Source organism: Mus caroli, unplaced genomic scaffold (assembly GCF_978045245.1).
Source record: "Mus caroli unplaced genomic scaffold, Mus_caroli_1 scaffold_9, whole genome shotgun sequence".
NCBI classification, from domain to species: Eukaryota; Metazoa; Chordata; class Mammalia; order Rodentia; family Muridae; genus Mus; species Mus caroli.
In genome coordinates, this window is record NW_028227264.1 from 5,846,935 (window position 1) to 5,872,677 (window position 25,743).

Here is a 25,743-nt window from a genome sequence, read left to right on the forward strand (position 1 = left end):
AAAAAGGAAGAAGTTTAGCTGTTCCAAGTACAAAATGTTACCATCTGGTTTAAATTTCGTTTTTACTTTGTTGAATTGCTGATGTGTACGGAAATAAAATGGTCAGCGCGGCCAACTAAAGGCATGAGAACTTGGCTACCCTCATTGTGGGTCATAAGCACCTGAGTAAGTCACCGTGCATTGGATTCGTGCAAATGCTTCAAAATGCTGTGTCTTCCCATTGCAGTTCAGGTATCAGCGATTCAAACCAAAGAACTAACCTTACACTACACAAGGTCTCTGTGTATCACTCCTACCCCCTGAAAAACAAACCCAGGCTAAGTATCTAACCTTGACAATGTAAGTTCCAGAGTCAAGTCAAAGTTGAAATAAGCATCAATTGTATGCACTTAGGAAGCTAGATCAAACTCTGACATGTCAATACGCTCCACAGCGAGTTTGTTCGTAGTGGCTGCTAATGGCTTGTGTTATTGGGGAAAGGGTGCGGACAAGAGCATACAAAGAACAGAACAGAATAGAATAGAGAAAGGCTAACATAAAAATCTTCTACAGAGACACAGAGAAGGCATAGAGACAGAAAAGGTGCAGTTTTGTGAGCTTTCCAGGAAGGAACGGAAGTGGTCACGTCAGGTCATGAGACTGAAAGCCAACATCCGTTCCCTCGCAGAAGCTTCCTCCCCTCTGCGCGGGTCCCGTCACGGGTTTCACGTGGTCTACCCACTTTCAGAGGAACAGGAGCTTGGGAACTTTACATAGGTGGTACTTGTCTCGTTCTAACTCAGTAGAGGCTCTGGCAGTGTCGGCCACTGACAAACCACAAGCCGTAGCAACGAAGGACTTCCTCTGCACTGTCACGCTTTGGACCCTAGGCAGGCAGCAAGCCATGGAAGAAATGCATGCTTGTGTGGTTCATCTTCTTAATTAGAAGTCCTCTGTAGTCAGTCTGGGAGATGTTTGAGTTCTACAGGGAGTCTTTGAGACTCTTTTTATGGATAGGGAGGGTCAACTCCTGGATTCCTTTTGAGTGCCAGAGAAAAGACCTGTGGCATATTTGCCTTTTTCAAAAGATATTTTTTTCTTAAAGATTTATTTACTTTGTGTATGTGAGTACACTGTTGCTGTCTTCAGACACACCAGAAGAGGGCATCGGATCCCATTACAGATGGTTGTGAGCCACCATGTGGTTGCTGGGAATTGAACTCGGGACCTCTGGAAGAGCAGTTAGTGCTCTTAACCACTGAGCCATCTCTCCAGCCTGACATATTTGCTTTTAAGAAATTCTCTCCTGGTTTCAGATAAAGACACAAATGACTTCATATCTTCTAAACTGAGTAATAAACTCTTCACTGTGTATTTCTCACTCAAATAAATATGTGTTATTTTCTAAATGCTGAAAGTAGCATAGCATGATATATGTATATATAATATGTATATTATACATGTAAACATATATATATGCCACATCTTTTATTCAAATTGACTATCCTAAAAGGGAGTTTGAGAATCCCTTAAATTAAGAATCATTAAAAACATGTGTATATAATTTTAAAATTTAAATATTTTTGGGATAGCATTGATAAACAGAAAATAAATATTATATAAGTGTATTTTTTAACCTTCTTACTTAATGGGGGTTTGTAGAATATAAAGGATTTCTACTTTATATATAAATGATTCTAAGAAAAAGGCTCATCACCAACACAGATTCACATAAAACAAAACAAAAGCATAGAAGCATATGCTCACACATATTCAAACTTTTTTCCATCTTGGTACCCCTGCAGCTCTAAGTCAGAGTTTACATCTTACTTAAGTTTGATCATCTTATAAATAAGAAGGCGACTCCATCAGCTTTATCTGCCCCCATTCTAAACCATCCAGAAAAAAAAGGGTGACCTCACCGAAAGACGTGCAAATACCTCTGCAGTATTGTAAACAGAGACATTTCACTTCAAGCTTTCCGCTGCAGATTTCTTTCTACCAGAAAACCCATATGGCTCAAGTTTTAATTACTTTGGCTAATGCTATATGTAGTAATTCTGTGGTGAATGCTTAAGTGTTTCATTTCTGGTTTCCATAGCAACATTACATCAGCTTGCAGACAGCTGGCTCCACAGTTTTAAACCATAACAAATTGACCAAGCCAAGGCACAAAACTATAGCTGCTTTAGAGATAGCAAGTCCTTCGGCTGCTAGGCACTGACTGAGAGTCTATGGGGCCATTTGGCACGGACAGGAGGGTGGAGCCTCCTTTCTTCCCAGCTTCTCTTGGAACAAGTGCATCCTTTGACACATCTGTGATGTTCTAATGGGAAAAGCCATGGAGCCAGCGTGGAGAACTTTTTATAACACAACTACACGCAATATGATCGGGAGAAAGGAACAAAATTAATCACATCTGTAAATAAGATTTGTGTGCTGGCGTACACGGCTTATCCTGAGCCTGTCATTGCTCCCGAGCAGATCCTCCACTGGTCCTTATAACAAACAGTTCGGATGTGCAGAATAAATGGTAGTCTACATTTTCAAGGAACAGTTAGATCCTTGGGGGACCACATGAGACCATCTTGAGCACAGAGTTACAGTCTGCCCCCCCCCCCCCGGCTCCAACTCCGAGACACACTGTCACAGTTAACAATCAGAACAACTCCGGGACACACTGTCACAGTTAACAATCAGAACAACTCCGGGACACACTGTCACAGTTAACAATCAGAACAGCCACACTCAGTCATATTACTTTCTTTTTTTTTCTTTTTTCTTTTCGAGACAGGGTTTCTCTGTGTAGCCCTGGCTGTCCTGGAACTCACTTTGTAGACCAGGCTGGCCTCGAACTCAGAAATCCGCCTGCCTCTGCCTCCCAAGTGCTGGGATTAAAAGCGTGTGCCACCACCGCCCAGCCAGACTCAGTCACTTTATTCCCCCTCCATCCAGTGAGACAACATCATACAATATTTAAGCCTTTCTGAGAAGTATTTTTCAATTGCAAATATATTTGCTTGGGAAAGATCATACAACAGTTTTGTTTGAACTTAGTCCATAAAAAAGACACACACACACACACACACACACACACACACACACCCCTCAACTTCTACAGCCACGCTGTCATTACATTAAATTGTAAATGTTATGAGAAGAAAGGCAGTCAGTTGTAGATTTATTTGAAGCAATGCCGGATGCTGTCTAGCTCTAAGTAGAGTCAGCACAGCTCACGGAGCAGCTCCAGCTCACACTTACTCATTCTTTCATAGTCTCAAAATCATGTTTTGTATTCTCCAAAAGTTACATACGGCAGCTGGGTGACCGGGCTGGGTGACAATGCTCAGGGGTGGAAGGTTTAGTAGCTAGGAGGAGAAATGCAGAGCTAGAGAAACCGAAGAAGCCAACAAAGTTGCTTCCTAAGCAGAAGTGAACAGAAAGCCTTTTTCTTGGAGCAACAGAAAAGTTTTGCTTGCACACAAAAACAAACAAACAAACAAACAAACAAAAACATTCATCAACTTACCGGCTTCGGCATTTAGCAGGCGTAAGGGGTAGTTTTTGCCCCTTCCCCCTCCCCACGAAGAGCAAACCCCACTCTTGATCAGCCCTGAAATCTCCGAGTCGGACCAGGCACTCCCACGAGCATGTTCTCCGTAGTTACATGATCAGGCAGGCTCTCCCAGTCACAGCCCAACATCTGACGAAGAGCACCAGGACACTGACTGGATTCAATTAGCCTCTCTCTGCCTGCTGCCCGATCCCCTGGCTGCTTGCTAACTGTATAACTTGTAAGAAAGGCCTAAGTCATCAGCTCTAAGCAAATCTCCTATTCACCACAAGGAAAAAAGGGAGTGCTGTGCATGGCCAACAATCCCTGTTTTCACTGAGGAAGGCTCCCTGACCTCCTGCTGGCCTCAGTTCCTTAATTACTGTCTATGGAATTCCAGAGAAAGAAAGAAAGAACGCGAGAATCTGAGCGAATCCGGGACAGAGGGCTAACCCTTCCGAGTGACTGAACTCTAAAACAGATCGCTTCTGCAGATGGGCTTCCAAACGCTCCCTGAGGGGAGCGGTCACGATTGAAAGTGGACACCTTTCCAGGGCTATTTTTGAAATTACTATCATGGAGCTTGTGATTCTGGTTTTTCCCCCTGATTTATCATTTTCTCTCTCTCCCCATTCTTCCCCACACCCCTTTCTATTTTAATAGCCAGAGTAAATGTAGGCGATTTCCCCTTTCCTGGGGCTTCTAAAACTGTCTTCCCAAACTGTTCCGACCGTCATTTCAGGGCAGCTGTGTTCTCGGGCATTCTGGAACAGCGAGCCTGGGGACTATGTCACAAGATGATTGTTTAATATTCTTGGGGAGTCCCAGGGGAGCACCAGGCACATGCTGTTACTGAAACAGGACATAGGCTAAACAACACAGAGCTGAAAAAATGGAAGAAAGAAGTCTCCATGACGTGCGGCGATCCCTTCCCGTGGCTCACCTCACTGAGTTAACCCACGGTGCGGTTTGCCTTAATCACAGTGAGCTGCCTCTTCCGTCGTGAGGGTCTTCCTTATCCATGTCTTTAGAGGCGGATACAGATACACAACACAGATAAAACACCTGGCAGCCCAGAGCTCACCATGAGTGCCAATCTCTATCTCCTTAAAATAGCAGAAGGTCTTTTGGGAGGAGGTCTAGGGCTTACTTAAATGGGGGGGGAGTAACATTTGAGACCCAAAGCTCACAAAGGGAAGTTCCTGCTTTGCCCAGAGTCTCCAATTTAGTTGGCAGCCTGGCAGCCCGTCTTCCCCATTTGCTGGGTCCCTCACCTGCTCCTCTTCCCTCCCTTCCCTCCCCTTTCCTTTGGCTAGAAAGCATTAACTCCATGCCCCTCCCCTCCAAGTCTGCTGTCCCAGAAGCCTCTCTTCTACTTTTAATTGAAACTTTCTTTTTTTCCTGCCACAAGCTTCGCCATAGCTTCCCCTGTACTGCCTAGCTTTTTTAACAGTGGACATGAACCTAGCTAAGCACAGCAGGTGTGCAAATGGGCTCACATTCACATTTGGAATGCCTGAAGTCAATGCTAAGGAACTATCGGATAAGTTTTAGGACAGGGTGCGCACAAAGCCTTGCCTTGGAACATGGAGCAGCGTGGCCCTTCCCTTCCTCACAGTTAAGAGTGTGCTCTGCTCCACACTGTTCAGACGCTCTCTGGAAAGGGCCTCCCAGAGGGTCTGCCTCTCACCCTCTACCTCCTCAGAGAAACTCAAGTGCCCCAGGTTCTTGGGTGCTCGCACATCACCGAGTTTGCCAGGCACTCATCTAACAACGCCTCTGTCCACCAATGGGGGAGTGGGGGACCTTCTAGCCGTCCCTTTCACTGTCTTAGCTTATGTGGCTGCACAGCACCTAGACAAGCTTTATCCAGAGCAGCAGCTCTCAACCTGTGGGCTGTGACCCTCCTGCCAGAGGTCACATAGCAGATCTCCTGAGTACCAGATATTTACACTACGATTCCTAACAGTAGCAAAAATACAGTTATGAAGTAGCAATGCAATACTTTTATGGTTGGGGTCACCCCAACATGAGGAACTGCCTTGAAGAGTCACAGCATTAGGAAAGCTGAGAACCACTGACTTATTAGAGACTTGGCATACCCACCTTTATCACTGTATCATCTGGTCCCTCGCTGAACACCGCAAGGAGCACGGTCACGGTCAGAGAGCTATACTTGAGTAACACTTTCTATCTATTTCACATGGCAATTAAAACTTTGCAAAATGCAAAACCACACAGGAAGAAATGACCCGGATCCTCATATTGAGAAAAACTGGTAGCGTTTTTGACTTACAGCTCTCAAATCCCCCACCCTGCCACATACACACAATGATCTATAATCCCAGTGACACAAAGGGTACTAAAACCATTCCTGACTCTTGCTTTACTTTGTTGAAGTAAAAGCTTTCCTTCCCTCTGGCGCCTCTTGTGGTTGTCTTTAGAACAACAGTTCTCAACCTGTGGGTTGCCATCCACTTTGGGGATCAAATGGTCCTTAGACCACCATTGGAAAACACAGATATTTCCATTATGATTCATAACAGTAGCAAAATTACAGTTATGAACTAGCAAGAAAAATAATTTTATGGTTGGGGGTCACCACAATGTGAGGAACTATATTAAATAAAGGGCCTCAACATTAGGAAGGTTGAGAATTACTGTTTTAGATACTTCTTAAGTCATGCATACGTCTTAAATTTTAAAAGAAGAATACATGGAAATTTTTTCCATGTCAACAAATACTCTTCCAATAGGGTACATCAACAGCTTAGTGATTTAACAGCATTCTGTCACAACAGAAGTATGTTATCCTTTACTTAAGCAATGTGCGTGTCGCTGGACATTTGAATGTCTCCAACATAAACCAATTTAGATGCATACTGTGACAAAATTTATTAATATGTCCAGCACAGTCTTTTTCTCTGAACATATGATTAACTTTTAGAATTGAAGGGTTTTTTAAAATGTGCACATCTGCAAGGCTTTTGACACCCATTGCAACTTGCTCTGAAGAAATGTGCTGTCTTAACTATGTTCCCCATCATTACCAGTGCCACAATTTCTTTTTCTACTTGGGTAAATAAAACTTCTATCTATCTTGATGCTACATAGGTATTTATTGACTGGAATGAGTGAATGAATGAATGAGTGAATGAGTGAGTGAGCGAATGAGTGAACACACTGATTGAAGGCACTCAGAAGAACATGAAGTATCAACATGACTAGGAAGCATCCTCTAAACTTACAAAGTCACAGGACAGAAAGCACAGTGAGGAAAAGCTCGTGGGAGGCCCTGAAGCATGATGGTTAATACAGATCAGGTATGATGGCCTCAGCCTGGGATGGAGAAAAGATCTGCACATGGGTCCGTGCACCTCAGCTATGGAAACTGAAATGTGTATTAGTGGCTGGTTAACACTAGTTATGGGTTTCAGGGCACATCCATGTTCATACATGATCTAGAGGTTAGTCTTGTGATGGTCCCAAAACCATAATTCCTTGTCCACTCTGACCACAGATGCTTGCCTATCTAGTTGGATAAAGCAGAGTTCAGCTGATGTCACTGTATAAAGAGCATGTGACACCAATCAATGGCAGCTTCCGTTCCCCCTTCTCTGAGCTGGATTTCATCATCTCTCCACCATGTCCGGTCTCCTTCCATGGTCCAAGCAGTGATGTATTCAGGATCCCTCCCTACCTTAGGGCTACATTCTGGCTCTGCCTGGATACACTCAAAATTTTCCCAACACTTGAGGACTGAGCCATGACCGGTCATGGCAGGGACCTTTGGGTCACTGTTATCATGGTAATCTTTATGTTTACAAAGAGAAAAATATTAGTCTCGCTGAGTTCATAGCAATCCTGTTCAACTTAAATCTTAACAGCTACATAAGACATGAAGCATACTGTGCCTGACATCCTACTCTATTACAAAGAAGTCAGGCAAGGAGACCCATCTGTTTAGTAAGAAATATTTTACTCATTAGAGAGTGACATCATTGCCCTCTGAAATTAGGAGAATTTTGTCAGCAGATGGGGGAAAAATAAGATTCCATTCTCCTCCCAAAGGTACCGGGCCACACTGAAATAATCACTTTGGCAGCTTCCAAATTAACTAGTTGTCGCCAAGCTTGAGGAAAGGGGAAGAGGAGGAGGAGGAAAAGGAGGAGGAAGCAATGGAAGAAGAGAAGATAATTATAGGAGACTTTTATTTGGGGAAAAAGTATATGGGAATTTGAAGTAACATTACTATCCCCCGGAGAAAAAGGACTGTCAGCACTTAATTCATTTTAAAAACTTTAAAAATTAATAGGCGGCCCAATGGAACGCAAGTATGTGTCACCTTCTACAGTGTACTTGCTCTATTCTGTTTCCTAAACTCAAGAACATGGAATTACTTTTAACCACCCTCAAAACAATGTGCTACCTTCTTTTTCCCAAAGGAGGAGGGGAAAAAAACAGATCCCAACAGTCCTACCACCAAACCTAGGGTGACTCTGAGCCCAAGAAGCCAACCCACTCCAAAGCTACAAGCTCCATGTTTTTCCTTCTTCCCCTGGGGGTGGGAAGGATGGAGGAAGGCGGCTGACTTCCTCTCCACAGGTAAAGCCTTGGGTGACTTTTCTGCATGTTGTCATACCGTTCAGGGGTCAGGGGGACCGGCTGTTGATCTGAAGCAGCTGAAGGTCACAGTGAAAGGACCAAGAAGGACCTAGGGAGCCAGCAACAATAGCAGACCTCCCTTGGGAGAGGCTGGGGGGTGTACCCAACACAACGTCAATGACATGAGACACCCTGCAGATTCTAGCAAACTCTCCCGACCCCTGGTCCTGCACATCCCCAAGAGCCCCAGGCTCTCAAGAAGCCCCATGCCAATGGAGACGGCTGACTCAGAACAGCACTGCCAAGTGGGACAATCACACTTGAACTGGAAAGTCCAGTGTTCATTCCCAAAGCGCTAAGTCTCCTCAGAGACTGGGTGTGTTGCAAAGTCACATTGCTTTGGCATCTCAGGCTACTGACTCATGGTTCAGGCACAGTGACTTCTCAGGACAGGGTTGTCTAACAACTTAGTCTAGGCACATGACAATGCAGAAATACAGAGAGCCCAAGGAATCTAGTAAGCACAGAAGGAGGGTATAGAGACCCACCTATGCCACCAGGCCCACAGGTGAGCCCATGCCATTCCTAAAGTCACAATCTGTATATCTATTTGGTTTTGTCTATAGAATTAATAAGAAGTAGCTTTGGTGCAAGTTCTAAGCTAAAGGATCCAGGCTGAATGCCTATCTTTAAAAAGATAGATAGATAGATAAATAGATAGATAGATAAGATCATTAGCTCTGAGGAGGTTGTTTGTCATCAGCGAATTAGCAAAACCATCAGGATACGATTGCTGAACACTGAACCATTGGATGGCCTTCTCAGAGAGATCAGAAAAATGATCAGCCTCCTCTGCCAAAAAAGTGTTAGAGCCCAGCAAAATACACTTCCCCATCAACAAGTAAAGAAAGGCTCGTGCATTAACACTTAGAAACTGCATGGCCAAGGTAAGAGACAAATCATCAAAGTCCCCCCCCCCCAACTTAAAAACAAACAAACCAGACTAGCAAACAGCAGAGACTTCTGAATTCTGAAAACAAACTGTCCCTGACTCGATTTTTCATGACTCAGGAACAGTGGACATGGAACTGGGAATTGGTGAGTGACAGCTGATCAGCTGATCACAGAGCTGCCTAATCAATATTAAGCCTCTGGAACTCACTAGAATGGTAGACTTGAATAAAGACAGGGTGGCTCTGCTGGCATGAACCAACGGGTGTGAGCTGTGACAGAGCTGGGGTGGGGAGGAGTCCAGTACCAGGATGCCTATGGAGACCGCATTCTGTCACTTATGGGGCTGTCCAGTCGGAGACAGCATTGGCCACACAACTGGACTACATAAGAGAGACCTCAGCTGAATCTTGGAAGAATTGGGATGGGGTAGGGGAGAGCTACTGTTACACAAACATAACATTCCTGACATCAGCTCCAGTACAAAATGTGACTAGAGTCACCCCAGTGCGATCAGGTTGGGAAAACATGTATGATAGCTACTTAAAATTCAAGATGTGACAAGTAGAGGGGGGAAAAGTGGATGGCAAAAGGGAGCACACGAACTTTGGAAAAATGGAGGCAAGTTTTTGATCTTATATCTTCACTAGGGAAAAAAATACATGCACACACACACACACAACCACACAAGCACACACACACACACACACACACACACACACACACACACACACACATGAGCCATATGGAAATTCCAGTTGCTTCACTGTGTGAACTAGTTTAAGGGGCTGGAGTAAATGCACTTACTTCTCCTGAAGAGAACTCAGGTTTTGTTCCCAGCACCCACGCAGCAGCTTACAACTATCTGTACTTCTAATTTCATGGGCTCTGAGGCCCTCTGCTGGCCTCCCTGAGTACCAGGCACACACTGCGCACAGACTTTCGCACAAACAAGCATTTGAACACATACATTTAAAAAAAAATTTTTTAAATACTTTAAGTCATTAATTTAATTAAATGATACCTCAAAGATGGCACGCACAGATGATACAACTTTAAAGAAACAGACGTAAATAAATAAAAAGCCAAAACCAGTTACAGAATCAACTCGTTAGGAAGAGGGGACCAAGAACACCGTGTACCCCCAGAAGTCAAAATACAAAGAGCTCCATGCCATGTACGTCATTTCTCTCCTACTATGCCTGATTGAAAACCTCCAGCTCTTCACCTTGAACCCTGCCACCCCGCTTACCTGACACCCACTTCTCTTTTTTCACCCGGAGAACCATCTGGTATCAGGCACCATCCTTGGGAAAACCTCTGAGGGTTGGGAAGGAGGTGGCGGGAGGGGAGGGGGCAGGGGGAGGGGATGGACCTCCATTGTGCCTGGCACGTGGAATCCATCTGTCTGATGGATCATCCCAACCACAAACTCACTGGGAATAAAGAACTGGTCCACGGCACAGCCTTGATAAATGTTTGCCCAATGGGTGATTAGAGGAATGCCCAAGATGGCATTACTTCATCTACACACTGGATCAAATGGACAACAGGGCAGGCAGGAGACGAATCACATAGTTTTCGGAACCAATTATGCAATGCTCTTTGCTTTATATGACTAACAGTACACCATCAGGACCCCGGAGGGCGTGGTGTGACGCAGAGAAGGGGAAGTGGAGCTCAGAAGAGGACAGAGGAATATTTTCAGTGGCTATTATTCTATACAATTAGGATTTGGCTGTGCTAAATACTGCTTTCCCATTCAAAACCCTGGGTTCAACCTCCAGGACCCACATGGTTTTATTTATTTATTTTTGCTTTCCAAATGAGTGTCATTGTCTGCTGCTGACTGTAGTTCTGAGAGTTTTGGTATAATGGGTAATTATGATGACAAAGTTCAAACGCACCATAAACAAGCGATGGGCGGCCTGTGCCTTCAATGAACTGGCTCTGCACCCAGCTTCTTGGATCCTGACTCTGAATCCTGCTCATGAACCACAAGAAGGCCTTGTGGCCCAATAAACAAGGCTTGGCACTGGAGCAAATGACTTAATGAAGGGCAGAGATGTGACGAATCAATAACACTGGACAATGACGGCCATCCTCTTTATCTTCAAACTCCCTGAAGTCTCTCCCTCCAGCGGAGAGAGGAAGGGCTATTGCAAATCCAAATGCCAAACCCTGACCCATATTAGATTTTATCTGCACTTGGATATAACCAGCTAGTGGAATTAATGTGGCATATCTCATCTGGTAGCTGTATATTAGGCTGGACAAATGAAGCTCCATTTGTATAGGTCAAAAGCTATCTTTATCTCTAATGTTATAGATTTCAACCTGATAAAAAAAGAAACAAGAGACCAAAGTGTATTAAAAGGCTATCTTAAGTTTAAAATGATCTCTTTAGAAATAGACACCATCAGAATATGTCATACTTGGGCACTCTGTCAGTATTTGTTTGTATTCACGTGGCCCTTGATACACTGAGGCAGGTCCCCACAAACAATTGGAAACAAAGGTGTGCCTGGTTCGTTTGCAGAGAACCCAACTTGCAGTTATGATTCCTGGGCCTCGGATGAGGATTCCCTCCACTTACGAGAAAGCCAGACCATATACTAAATCCACCCACCTAGAAGACCATCCCCACGCAGTTACCTGCTTCCTCCTTCCTTACACGTGGGGCTGCACTCACACCTAGCCTGAATCCACTTACAGGCAGTCAGCTGCGTGTGCGTTTGAGAAGAGCAGAGTCGAGTCCGCAAGCATTGGTAAGTTTTCCCAACTGAGCTACTGACATGCACACACAGTGGCATGGACATAAATAGCACTTGATGGAGGACTCAAACATTTCAACGATGGCAGTGGACAGAAAGGACGGGTGATCTTCCCACGGAGTAACTAAAGGTGACGACACCCATCAGGATTGATTGCTCTGTGCCGTTAACACTCACGGGGCACACTGGGTTGGCTGAGCTAGGGAAGAAAATGAAGCACAAAGATGGCTGCTCTGCCCCAGAGGCAGAGCTGACAGGGTAGTGGAATCCAGACCTCATGCCTGACTCACATCTCCGCTTCCCCAGCCCTGTTCCTACCCACAGTGGGTGAATGCTGGCTTCCAGGTCTGCAGAGGCTAGTACCTCCTTCTTGTCTAACTTGATTTCTTCATGGTGATCTTAAGGGACTCGTGAAACACATGCCTCAGACTTTGGCCCTGGTCCCAGGGAGAAGGCTGGGAATGGGAGGGGACAGTGCTGAGTAAAGACCAGGAAGTGGGGAAATGAACAACAGGAAGTCACCTCAGCAGCCCCCACCACCACCTTTAAACCACTTGGAATTTGGGGCAAATTCTTAATTCTCACAAACCCTCTCACTGTGGGGCTAGGAAGACAGGTCAGCCAGTAAATATAAATCTCACACAAACCTGAGGATCTGAGATCAATGTTCATGGCCTACAAAACAAACAAACAAACAAACAAACAAACAAGAACAAACCAGGCAGAGGTGGCAAGTTGCAAGATGGGAGGCAGAGATGGGAGAATGACCTGGAAGCACTGTGGCCACAAGCCTGGAGTGCTGCACAGTGTAGCAGCACAGATAAGAGAGGCATTGCTCACATGGGAAAGGTCAAGAATCAATTCCTAACATGTGCACATCCACCAAAGCACTGTATACATTTGTTCTCTCTCTCTCTCTCTCTCTCTCTCTCTCTCTCTCTCTCTCTCTCTCTCTCAGCAAACAAACAAATGAATAAATAAATAAAATACTTCATGTGCCTGTTTTCCCATTGTCTCTTGTCTCACATGTCATAGTAAACTTGAAACCCAGGGAGTGATTCCGTTTACAACATGAATTTGAAAGGTTCTATTTTGCTGTTACTTTAGTTCCAAAGCCACTGATAAAATACAGGGCACTGTTGCTTCCTATAGTGTATCACTCAGTTAAACAAAACGAAATCTACTCAAATACTCGTAAAAGGCAGAAAGATCTTCTAAAAGCTTTGAGGGTGTATTAAAAGACCAGAATCAGTAACCAGTTTTTGTTTCTCCCTCTTCTCTCTCTCTCTCTCTCTCTCTCTCTCTCTCTCTCTCTCTCTCTCTCTCTCTCTCAATCATTCAGAGACATTTGGAAAAGGGCTAATTATCGAGGTCCAGTGGAACTCATCAAGGTGTGCAGAACTGCTAAGCTGGGAGTAGTGTGCACGGTAGCGTGCTTGTCCAGTGCGTGTAAGGCCCACGGCTCAATCCCCAGCACTTAAAGAAAGGGGAATGCCTACCGGAGCTGGGATATAAATGCCCTCTGATAACTATTGCTGGGATGCCTTTCTCTTTCTTCCTCTTCACCTTACAAGTGAACTGGGCACATTCATGTTTTGTGTGTGAAATTGAGAACCGAAGCATAGGTCCAGTTACCTCATGGTCAAGTCCAGCTAGCATAACATTAAAGCTTCAACCTTAGAGCCATTGCCTAGCCACAAGGTAAAAACCATCTTGCTAATTTGAACCTATCTGGGATGAAGCTGAGTTACACAAAAGTTCCTGTAGCAGAAAGTACAAAGGCAAACAGGGGATATTATAGAAAACCCACACTCACTCAGTCGCCCGAGTTAGTGTACTCCTGGAATCTAGCCTCTCGTAGATGCCCTCCTCTTAGAGCAAAACAATATAAGAGAAGACAGTGGAAACAAGGCCAGCCGTTTTCTTGGAGAAAATGGGTCCTGGACTGGCAGCTCTGATGCTGTAATATTAATGCATCATTTATGTGCCCAATAAATATTCGTTACCATCCAAATTGGTAAAAATGTAAAAACCATATATTTTTCAACTGAGGATTATTTAAATTTTGTAAATTCACATGCTGTCCAGAGTTATCTCCCCATATGATGATGCCAATTTGGTTCATGATTTTCTTTGAATATTTTTGAATATGAAAATCACATTTCTGACAAATGTTAACTTATAGGTATTAGTTCTCTATGTTAAAATAAGCATATTCAATAAACACATTAAAAGTAGTCCAGTTAGAAGTTGGGCATAAGGGTACACAGCTGTTATCAAAGATACTTGGGAGCTGGGGCAGGAGGATTGCTTGATCTCAGGAAGTCAGCATGTACCAGGGCAACATAGATCCCCATCTCAGAAAAGAAAAAATAAACTAATAAGAAGAGGAAGAGGAGGAGAAAAGTTCGATGCAGAATGGCAGACTCTAGACTCTAAGAGGGGCACCATATACGCAGAAATGATGGGGGAACCAAAGTGTGAAGATGAAACCGACTCAGGACATGCCAGTTGTAGACTGTATCTTTTCCATGATGCCATAGGCCATCTGCTACCAGAACTAGTATCAAGCACCTGTGTGGTGTGCTCTGTAGCTTTCGGCAAACTCTACCAGAATAGCTAGTGATGATGTTCTAGAAAGCTGTAGTGCAGACCTCCCCTAGAGGAACAGCAAACTTGACTTCTCTGGCTTGCAGACAATGCCTGTTAATGGGGCACATGAAGTGACTTTGAAAAGCCTACATCCTGGGCTGCCAACATGATACAGGACAGGGTGTTTTGTCTAGTATGCGCAAGGCCGTGAGTTCTATCCTTAGTGCTACATACAGAAATAGTAACAAAACCTCCTGAGCAAAACCCAGCCACTGAACGTCTACAGTTTATAATTTGAGAACATTTCTGACGCTTTAACAGCTTCTACCCCAATCATAACATACTGAGGGCATATTTTAGTGCCGACCTTCCTTGAACACTTCCATCAACACTTAAAAATAGCGTCTTTGGAAAAGACCACATAACATTTTGTTACTCAAATTTTGGAAATGGTCCACCCACATGGCTCCCCTGAACCTCAGACCAGGTTAGCAGTCATATTTATAGTTGGAATGAAAGGCTAGAAAGAGAGGAGTTCCCGGATGTGAGGAACTATAACGCCCTCGTAGTGCACGGTAATTTTCCCTTACAAAGATATCTCTCCAGACTCATACGCTAAACCTCCACAAACCTGAATGTGTTACATGACAGGGCGATCTGCTTCACAAAACAACTGGCTTCACAAACATACTCCACAAGAATGTCTTTATCCTCTCAAAGAAGCTCGGCCTTGGACACAAGATTCCAACTTTTTCTAGAACACTTTACAAGGTGTGAAGATTATCCAGTACAGGTTTGTCACACTCCAAGAGGTTTGCAATACTCCATGAGCCCATCTGCTTTATCACTAATTTCCGTTCAAGCACTTTCACTAATGTTAAAACACCAGACACAATTCATCAGCTCTTGTCCATTACCTCTGTGAAAATATAAAACTATTTACTAAGACTTATGGCATAATAACTACAAGACTGTGCATACCTGCAGAGTGTGTGAGTGTGTGTGTGTGTGTGTGTGTGTGTGTGTGTGTATGTGTGTGTGTGGTGATTGTGCATACCTGCAGAGGCCAGCAGAGGGCATCAGATGCCCAGGAGCTGATGCTACAGGCAGTAACCACTAACTGGATGCCAGTGCTAGAAACTGAACTTGGAGCCTCTAGGAGAGGGCTCTTAACGGCTGAGCCATTTCTCCAGCCCCTTAAATGTGTTCTAGACCAGAAGGTAAACTGATCCTGAAGCCACAAACCTGACAGCTCCTCCTGACAGTCCCTATAACCTTCTGCCTGGCAGGAGGCAAACAACAACAAAGTGCTACAATCAATTAAAAGGAAAATACTTAAGCAAACAGTCAGCTATTTAAGGAGGAATAAAATTAAATTCTTATCCAGAGCCCCTTCTAAATACTCCATCATGGACAACAGAAGTTCATTATTAACGGAATCCAGCACAGAACAGATGCTCCTTTGGCAAGGAGGAGGCTATTTTTCACTTCCCCTGGTAACTATCTTTAGCACTTTAAACTCTTAGGAACTAGGAATGCACACATGGATTTACTATGAAGCAACTCGCAATTATCTAATGTCAGCTATGAGGGCAGGGAGCCTATGAAATCAGTGCAAATGACATCCCAAGGCATGCCAGGCGTCAATACAGGCATTGAGGTCTGGTGACAAAGGCCTTATGATCACTGGGCCTTTCAAGGTCTGGGCATTCCCAACTATGACCAGTGAGCTATTTACATCTCATAGAAAGGAATCAATAGAAAAGTGAAGTCTGCCTAACTTGGGATGGCGGGGAATCATCACAGTAGACATTATCTGAGCCCTGAGAAGGAGGCAATTGCGGAATAATGATGGAATAGTTCAGAACTGAGGGAATGTTTGAACTCAGTCTCCCTCAAAACACAGGGAAGCCTTAATCAAGTTCAAGCAAACTTCAGGAAGCGCTTGTTGGGTGCAGCTCTGTGCACGCACCATGACTAAGTGGTTATGGGAGTGCACAGAAAGTCAACTGGCAAAATACGCAGTAAATAACTCACTTTAGTAAACTCAGTCCATTAGTAAATATCCCTTGGTCATCATCCGCACCTCACCCCACAAGCAGAAGTCATTCTTTAGAGTTTGGGAAGAGCGTGCTATATTTGAAGGGAATGTAAGAATTCCTGACACTTTACTGGACTGTGACCGACTGCAGCTATTTGGGCGACATGCAGAAAGAGACAGTGTGGTGAGAGGTTACTAATAGAATTGTGTACCTGGAACTCTGAATTTATATGTGCAAATGAGTATGATTTTAACATCTACACTAAACGTGTGAGCTCTTTCCCTGCAGGGCCTGCCTCTCTTTCTTAGTCACCTTTGCTAGTACTAGGCCTGCTTCAAAGCAAGCCTCCATACACATCTTAGCATATATTTCCTAGATGAGAGATGACTAGCTAGCTGCTTGTAGACTAAGTGTGTGAAGTGTTACACTGACCTTGTTTCTCTGAATGAACAAGTCAACCTTGCCCCTGAGTCAGGCACCACTGATCAGGACAGTACACAGAGGGCTTGACACTAAAGGATGCACTATGGACAGGCCAGGCTTTGTCTTCTCTTGCAATTTGAGTGAATCACATCCTTCTTTAATCCCTGTGTTAACTCTTCATGATTCATTTGGGTTATTTCTTTATTATTAGTCTTGTGGATTTGGGATGAGAGAGCTAGGGTCATATTCAAAACTACGGACATGGTTCTTCAATGACTCCATAGTCTCAGGACCCAAGGCTTGCTAGCCTGCGACATATTTATTATTATATATGCTACCATTTTGGTCTCTCAGCAAGTCTGGCATGGCTTTAAAATGCACAGTCCTTCAGCTGCAATGGAAATCTGGTGTTTGTTTTGGGAACCGGGAACAAGAAGGGAGTGAAAAGGGTTATTTACTTCTGATATAGTACCATTCATTGCTTAGACACAAAGCAAAGTTAGGATTAATCTGTAGTTGCAAGAGTCCCACACATGCTCCTAGAGGAGGAAGGAGGATGGATACTGGGTAACGCTTTGCTTAAGTGAGCTGGACACTGGTCTAGGCACTCCCCATAGAGGGAAAGAACACAGCATGTCTGCCTTGCTCAAGGAGCCCAAGAGAGGTACAATTATTTCTCATACTTGGGGATAAAAGCCGAGGGTTGTTGTATTAAATCTGGCTCAACAAAAGCATAAAATAGGAAGCAATAAATGTGCTATGGGAGGCTAAGCGAGGTTTTATAGAGGAAGTTAAGAACTGGGCTTCACCGTGAAGAATGCACATATTTTCAGCAGGGGGGAAGTGGAGGACATGTTCTGGGCAGAAAAATTGTGGGGGTTAAAAATGGGAAATGTGAAAAGTCCGGGGTTTGTTCGGCAATGGGTATGGGGACTGGTGTGGCTGGAATGAAGGGTACTGTCCGTGGGAGTAAAAGATGGGATCAGAAAGATGACCAAGGCCAGATCTCACGGGGCCCTGGATGCCAGAGCAAGCATGGAGTCTGTGCTATACAAAATAAGGAAGCATCGGCTTTTTATGCAACGTGGCTGAAAAAGAGAAGAAGTTTGTGTCAGACAGACTGCCTATGTAGGCATAGACAGGAACCTATGGGGGTCATGGGGAAAGAGTGGCTTCCAACAACCTGGAAGGAGAAGACCTAGCAAACAAAACTCTACACAGTCTGAGACACGGGAACTCCCTCCATTCTTGCTCCATATCGTGTTTGCAGATGGCACTGTGCGGAAAAAGTCTAGATTCCAATTCCTGCAACCATCATGAAATTCCTAGTTGAAAGGGTACCATTTTTGGTCATATTCAGACAGTCTGAACCATTTAATGGCATTTTGGTGGGGAAAGAAGTCAGAATGTCTATCTGTGGGTAAAACGATCTTATTCGGAGAAAACCATCAAATCACACAGGGGCATGGACATGTGCACACGATCAGAGGAAACACACTAAACCAGCAAGGCTACCGGTAAGGTGACAAGCCCAACACACTGAGATAAAGCTAGACTGTATACTTTGTAACAAACTGAGAGAATTAAAAGAATGATTCTATTTACAAACACTAAAAATAATGAAACCATATAGGAATAGACATAATGAAAAATGCAAAGCTTTCACACCGAAACCTGAAAAATATTCCTGACAGAAACTAAAAAGATGTCCTCAGATAGGGTGCCATTTCAATGAGAGTCTTAATGGCAACTTTTGTATAAATAGAAAAATCCACCCTAAAATTCATATGGAATCTCAAGGGATTTCAAATAGTTAAATCAAGTTTTTAAAAGTAAATAAAGGGGGCAGGAAAGGTGACTCGGGGCTTAAGAGAGCTTTTGGTTCTTGCAGAGGAACCAGATTCCATTCCCAACATGGAGTCTGGTGGCTCACAACTGCCTGTAACTCCAGTTCCGAGTGACGCAGCGCCCTCATCTGGCCTCCATGAGCACTACATGCACATGTGCATATGCACAAAGACACAAACACATAACTTTATAATATAAGTAATTTAAAGGGGCCAACAAAATTGGAAGAGTCGCATTTTACAAGTTCAAGCCTTACTGCAAAGGCACAGTAAGCAGTCAGATGCCAGTAAAAGGACAGATCATACAAGAAGCAGCCCACACAAGGATGGTCACTTAATTCTCAAAAAGAATGCCAACTCCATTTAATGGGAAAATGTCAGCAAAGAGATCTTGGAAAACTGGATATCCACAAACAGATGAGTTTTTAAATTAATGTGAATAAAAAAAATTTTAAAAGCGGTAAGTGCTAAAAAATCTACAAAACCACTAGCAGAAGATGGGTGATATCATTGTCACCACCTCCACATTGTTTTGGCAATGATGGCATGGATATAACACCCAAATCATGAGCAATGGGAAAAAAGGACGAGAACGGATTTTTGAAATTAAGAACGTCAGTATAAAGATTACCATCAACATAATAAAAAAGCCACCCATAGGATGGGAGAAAATAACAGGTTTTTGTTGTTATTGTTGCTGTTACATTTAAGAAAACAAAACAGGTCATAGGTCACGAGTGCCAAGCACTTGAATAAACCTTTCCCCAAAGACGCACCAAAGGCCGACAATCCCATGAAAAGATGTTCAACTTTGATACTCAATTATTAGGGAAATGCAAAGCAGAAATGCAAAGGAATCCCATTACACAGCTATTGTCAAGAAATTAGAAAAAATAAAAATAAAAAGTGTTGGTGAGAAAGAATTTGGAACGCCTGTACTCTGTAGACAGTATGGTTTACAGTTACTGTAGAAAACAGACAGAAGTTGTCAGAAAGTTAAGTGCAGAATTCTTAGTTATTCTGAGTCTTTAGACATATATTTAACTCCATAGACCACTACCTAACTCCACAGAAAGCACACAGTGTAGCCCGAGGGATCTTATCAACACTGTTCACAAGACTAAAAGGGTGGCTCCGCCCTATAAACTGTGCCTATCAACAGATGCATGGGTAAACTAAATAAGAATCTGCAATAGATATTGTGGTGCTAATATACAACAGACAACAGGACGGACAAACACTAACGTGGAGCAATTCTGCTTTTAAGAGACAAAAGTACAGCAGTGGTTGCCATAAGCAATGGATGCGTATGGAAGACATTTCTGTGTGGGAAGACATGAAGCCTCTGGGAGTGGACTATGGTCCACCATGTGAACGCACTTACTTAAGCCGAACTGAACGCTAAAAGACAGTTAATGTGGGAGTGCTGCTTGCTATTTACAAACAAATCCCAAGAAAGTCAGCCTGATTGGCAGGATTCCAACTCAGCCGAGAAGTACCAGAAGGAGAGGTCTATGGAAAGAGACCTTAGAAAGAAACACAAAGGTTGGGCCAGCTCAGGCTGACCCCGATTAGCACAATGGTCAAGACACCCCCGGGATGTGGACTCACGTTGCAGGTGGAGGAGCCATCCAGTGTCGGGTAGGAGCCATCAGGCCAGTCTGCGGGGTCCAAGGTGGTTGACTGACGGTGCTGGGCCTCATATTCCTTCAGCTGTAGCAAGAACACATGAGAGACTGAAGCACAATAAAGCTCATGGACTCCACAGCAGAAATCACAAAGAACTTCCCCACACTGGTGACAGAGACCCAGGCCTAGCCAAAGCTAAGCCTTCCAGAGCCACAAGCAGGGTGGCTACCCTACCTTCAGGTTTTAAATCAGAGCAACAGACACAACAGACTCTCAGTATGCTGCTCCAAAAGGAACCTGATTTTCTTCCTCCAACACTAAAACTTGTTTTGTCCATAAGCCTGAAACCCGGAACTTTCTATAGGTCCACATGTATACATCCCAAAGCGAGTCCTTCCTCTCAGAGGACAGTGGAAGAGGCCAGCGACATCCAAATGTCAAAGGGAGAATGCCTTAAACCAACTTTTAGAAATGTCAGGGCAGGGCTAGGGATGTTGCTCAAATAGTAGAGCACTTGCCTTGCCTGCAGGAATCCCTGGGTTCAACTCCCCAGCTTTGCACAAGCTGGGCATGGAGGGGTGTGGCTGTCTTCCCAGCACAGAGCCGTAGAGGCACCAGGAGGCTGGCCTGTTTCATTCAAGGCTATGGCCCGTTTGTCTGTTAATTTTATCACCTAATTAATATGAAATAGCTCGCTAGGGACTTTGAACACAGGGACAGAATAACAAAGACAAGAAACAGACAAACAAACAGAACACCTTCCAAAGCTGCTGAACACGTAGGTTTAGAAAGTCTGTGTTTAAACGATAGGAAAAAGCAAAACGAACACAGAAAGGAAAGGAAATGTCACAGAAAACGGAGCAAATACGACAAAACCGAGTAGGGGCTCTTTCCGAATGCTGAGTGCGAGCCAGTCCAGGGAGGTTTGTGTAAGCACAGCAGAGCAGCCCCAAGCTCTTCAGACACCTAGGCTGTTACCGCTGTCACACCGCCTTGTAATTTAGTCTTCAGATCCAAATGAAGACATTGATCAAACTGTGGTCCATGAAGCAAGAAAGTTAAAGAGAGAAACAGCCTGAGAGCGAGGGATTACTGCAGAGCTCCTCCACTGGATCTGTGGGACGCAGAAAGTCACCATCCAAAACACACATGGCCTTGAATATCTCTTTTCCCTCTGCCTGGGAGAGGAGGAGGAGGAAGACAGCACTGCTTCTGGGACAGGTCACTGACCACCCCCCCACCCCCATCTCATCCTCTCCTCTGGGACAACAGGGGATACACTGAACCCTTGTTAGAAGCTCCCTCCCACAATCGAGCTGATGCAGGAGAGCTACAGCACCGTGACTACCACCCCGTGGCTTCAGGTAAGCGCACAGCTCACATTAAAAGCATATGGCCCGAAGCTCCTGCTGTTAGTGACACTAATCATTTTAATCATACACGTATCACCAGGGACATATACACTGTCCTCATCTTTATGGTACGCTCATGTTCTGTCTACTGGGCTGATCCTTCCATCTGGATATATGTTGCTTTCTGAAACGCTATCCCCGCCCTGCATGCTTGGGACGAAATGCCAGGTTTTTACAAGGGATCCTTATAAAAATGTCAGTTTTGTCCGGACCTCTTCTCTACTCTATCCCTACACCCAATCTTATCCCCTCCTACCAGGAGTCACTAACTCAGCTTCATCTTCAAGTACCACTAGGAAACAAATTCCTAGCCGGGCAACTGAGCTGGCACGCCGTTTGAGCTCCCGGGGACTTTATTTCTGACTCACACAGACATAGCTCAGGAGCAGGCGCGTGTTGTCAGATGGGTAAATGTGCAATTTAGTAATTAGGTCATGGTATGGGTAGCAGCTTTGGTTTGAAGAGTTACATTTTCAAGAAAGTAAGACTGCGGTGCCATGGTTATGGGCTCTCACCTTGCCCAGACGCTATCCAGAAAGTTGAAATTATTCTGAGTACTGAGTGCAGCAATTCTGAGTACAGAGTACAGCTCCCCGATGTTATATACAAACACCCCTGGACCGTCTCAAACATGGCGCTCTGAAAGAGCCTCTACCCAGCTTTGCTACATGAAACTTGCTCGCTTTTCAAAAGCATTTAACCTTCCTTTGTTATTTTTCCCTTAAAACTAACAATATATGTTTTCTATGACACAGGCCCATTGTGTTGACTGAGTTTCCCTGTGAGAGAATAAGCAAGGCTTTAGCTCTAGCCAAGGCTTGGCGTGTGAGTGTATTCCCTGTGTTAGCCTAATATTCCACCCACACAAATGTACAATCACCCAAATAAATGAATGCTTCATACCTTCCTAGTATGTCATGGAACTTTCTAGTCCATGAAGACCCGGACATAATTGCCAACAGTTACTCGTGTGCTTAAAATTAGCACTTGCTAACTGTAGTGTTCAGAAACCACCAACTAGACCCTCATAACCCTTTAATCTTCTCTAACAAACAAGAGTGACTTCCTTAAAGCCCAAAGCACGTGTCTACCACAAAACTCCTAGAAAACGTTTGACATTTTCTTGGACAGAATCATTCGGCTAATATAGAAATCATCTATAAGCTATCTTAAGCTATCTCTTGACATCTAAAAAAGACAGAATTGCTGGGCAGTGGTGGCGGACGCCTTTAATCCCAGCACTTGGGAGGCAGAGGCAGGCGGATTTCTGAGTTCAAGGCCAGCCTGGTCTACAAAGTGAGTTCCAGGACAGCCAAGGCTAAACAGAGAAACCCTGTCTTGAAAAAAAGAATATATATATGTATATGGAGAGAGAGAGAGAGAGATGAATTAAAAAGACAGAATCCTGAATGGAGAGTTTTGTGAACTCTATGGCTGTACAAGAGACGGGGCAAAGGTCACCAAGCCAGTGGCAGCCAGGCAGCAGGCAGCTCTGAAAGCTCACACTCAGTTGCGTAAAGCTTGGCCACCTTAGGCTATCCTCTAACTTCTATCTAGCTGCTAAAATTAGGAGCTCATTTTTCCCCTCCGTTTTTTACTCCAAGTTTGAAGGTATTCCTTTCTTTCCCGGCTGTCTGTGTGAGACTATCCTGAGGCCCTTTTAAATGGTCTACAGAGTCTACAAATGGTTTCCTTACTCCAAGGAAACAAGCAAATGTCATCCTACATGGCCCTCATGCCAAACACAGGTGCCTCGAGATGGCCGTGTACATCTGCATTCTGATGACAGATTTTGCTATTTGAACAGGGGCCTCCCCGACTCCCCAGGAAGCAAGCAAACCTACTCACCACAAGGAAAATACATATAGGTGGACTCCTCTTACATGCATTTTCTGGGGAGCCTGCTGGACTTTCCCCCAATGCTGGGGCACACACAAGGAAGGGAACCAGAGAGGGATACTTGGGGACTTTGATGCTCAGAGGCGCACTTGTGCACACACGCACATGCGCACTGCAGCTATTAGGTTCCTGCCCCCTCGGATGCCCCCACACGTGTTTTAGCCGGCACTCACAGGTAAAGCTGAGTGCCTGCACTCTTACCCTGGCGAGCGCTTCTTCAATGGTGATCATCTTCTCCTTGACCATCATCATCAGCTGGATCCGCTCCTCGTCACTCATCGTAATCTCGCTGGCTACATAGCCCACATCTTCTCCTGGGGATTAAAAAAGACAAACACAAATGAGGAACCAAGCAGCCCTCCAGCCTGGAAGCCCCTCAGTTTGGGTGAGGGAGGGATGTTTCTCGGGTACCCTGTCGACCTTGCGTGCTATGGCTGGATCAGAGGGATGTAGAGCTAAGCTGCTTGTCTGAGAGCCAAAGCGCATCTCTTTGGGAAGTGCTTGCAAAGACCATCTGTGAGTTACCACAGAAGCAACCCTCCCAAATGACTGTTGAGTTAGGAATCTCATTAAACACTCGACTGGGTCAGACAGGCATTACAAGGCTTCTTTGGGTTAGTAGTTTACCAGGTGAAATAAGAACGAGGAAGAAGGACACCTATCTGTGTGGGAACACAGGAAGACAAGCCACAGAACCAAGCCTGCTGAGCCTGATTCAACTGCCTTCCTCTACCGTTCTCACAGAAGAGACACATAAAGCAAGCCGAATGCTAAGCATGTCAGCCTCGTGGAGGGCAGGGGCTACAGCCACCTGCATCTGGAAATACTGCAGTCACGTGGGCCTGCAGACTGTGACAGGTAGACACCGTCTAATTCAGAGTAGAAGACCACCAGAACTACAGAGGAAAAGAAGTTCCCACGGAGTCCTTCTAAAAAGCCTTTTCCCACACGGCAGATAATGTGAGCTATCATTCCTCTTGAGCTCCATTGGCCAGTTGTATTTTTGGTTAGCATGTGGGAAAGAGCTTAGTGACAGGCTAGTACACATATGAACTGCTGACTCTATCTATCTATCTATCTATCTATCTATCTATCTATCTATCTATCTATCTATCTATCTTACCTACCTACCTACCTATCTATCCATCTATCATCTACGTATTATCTATCTACCTATCATCTATCTTACCTGTCTGCCTGCACCCACCCCCTTCTCTCTCTACCTACCTGACTTCTTAATGTCTGTATGCATGTTTCTGTATAAGTAGTGAATGGCATATGTGGACCCTCACAAAGGGCAGAAAAGGGGCATCAGATTCCCCTGGCGCTGGAGTTATACACAGCTTCAGCTGTCCTGCCATAAGAACTGGGAATCATACTCTGGTCCTGTGGAAGAGCAGCAAGTGCTCTTAACCACTGAGCCCTCTCTCTAGGCCCTGCCCCCTCTCTTCACTGCCTTCTTTCTCCACAGCTTTCCAAGTAATGCTTTGTCAGAATACAAAGTCTATTTGGAAGCACAGAGGATGCTGGGTCTCTAACCAAAATGGAAAGCCTGGAGTTTGTTGAAAAATAACTGCCTCAAAGTGGGACAACTAACAACAGACACTTGAGAGGCGACTGAAAACTCAGGTGTGCAGAGTGGAAGCTAAAGTCCACGGCCAAGTCTCTGGTGTCTGCGTGGGAGTGGCTGGGGAGACTTCCGGCCAGGAGAGGTCATGCCATTGTGTAAAAGGGAAAGAGTGTCAGGGGTGGACGGCACAACATGTTCATTTATTGATAACTCCTTTCAGACAGACAGACAGACAGACAGGAATGTGGAAGTCAATGTGTCCTGGTTTCCTTTGAATTCTGGAAGAAGTGTAAATTACTGAACCCAGGCTCCTGGGCACGACATATTTATTTGCTATGTAAACAAAAGCAAAGGCGAGGCCTGGAGAAAGGGAAGAACTCCCTTCAACAGAGGCCAGCTAAATTCTCATGCTGTCAGACCCAGAGAGGGTTTCCAGGGGCAACAACCCCATAACTGTCTCTGTCACA

General features: G+C 44.6%; 1 protein-coding gene across 3 annotated transcripts in view; it reads right to left on the bottom strand.

Moving 5' to 3' along the window:
* Positions 1-25,743, bottom strand: part of Sash1 (SAM and SH3 domain containing 1) — a 224,507-nt gene that overhangs the window by 36,173 nt on the left and 162,591 nt on the right. For 2 of the 3 annotated variants that reach the window (XM_029482360.2, XM_021174241.3), the window contains exons 7-8: positions 23,908-24,020; positions 20,378-20,479 (exon numbers count right to left, since the gene is read on the bottom strand). In XM_029482360.2, coding sequence (XP_029338220.1) covers positions 20,378-20,479; positions 23,908-24,020 — 215 coding nt within the window. Of the gene's footprint in view, positions 1-3,508; positions 4,101-20,377; positions 20,480-23,907; positions 24,021-25,743 lie in introns of those variants that run through there. The other variant, XM_021174240.3, reaches the window with a different exon arrangement.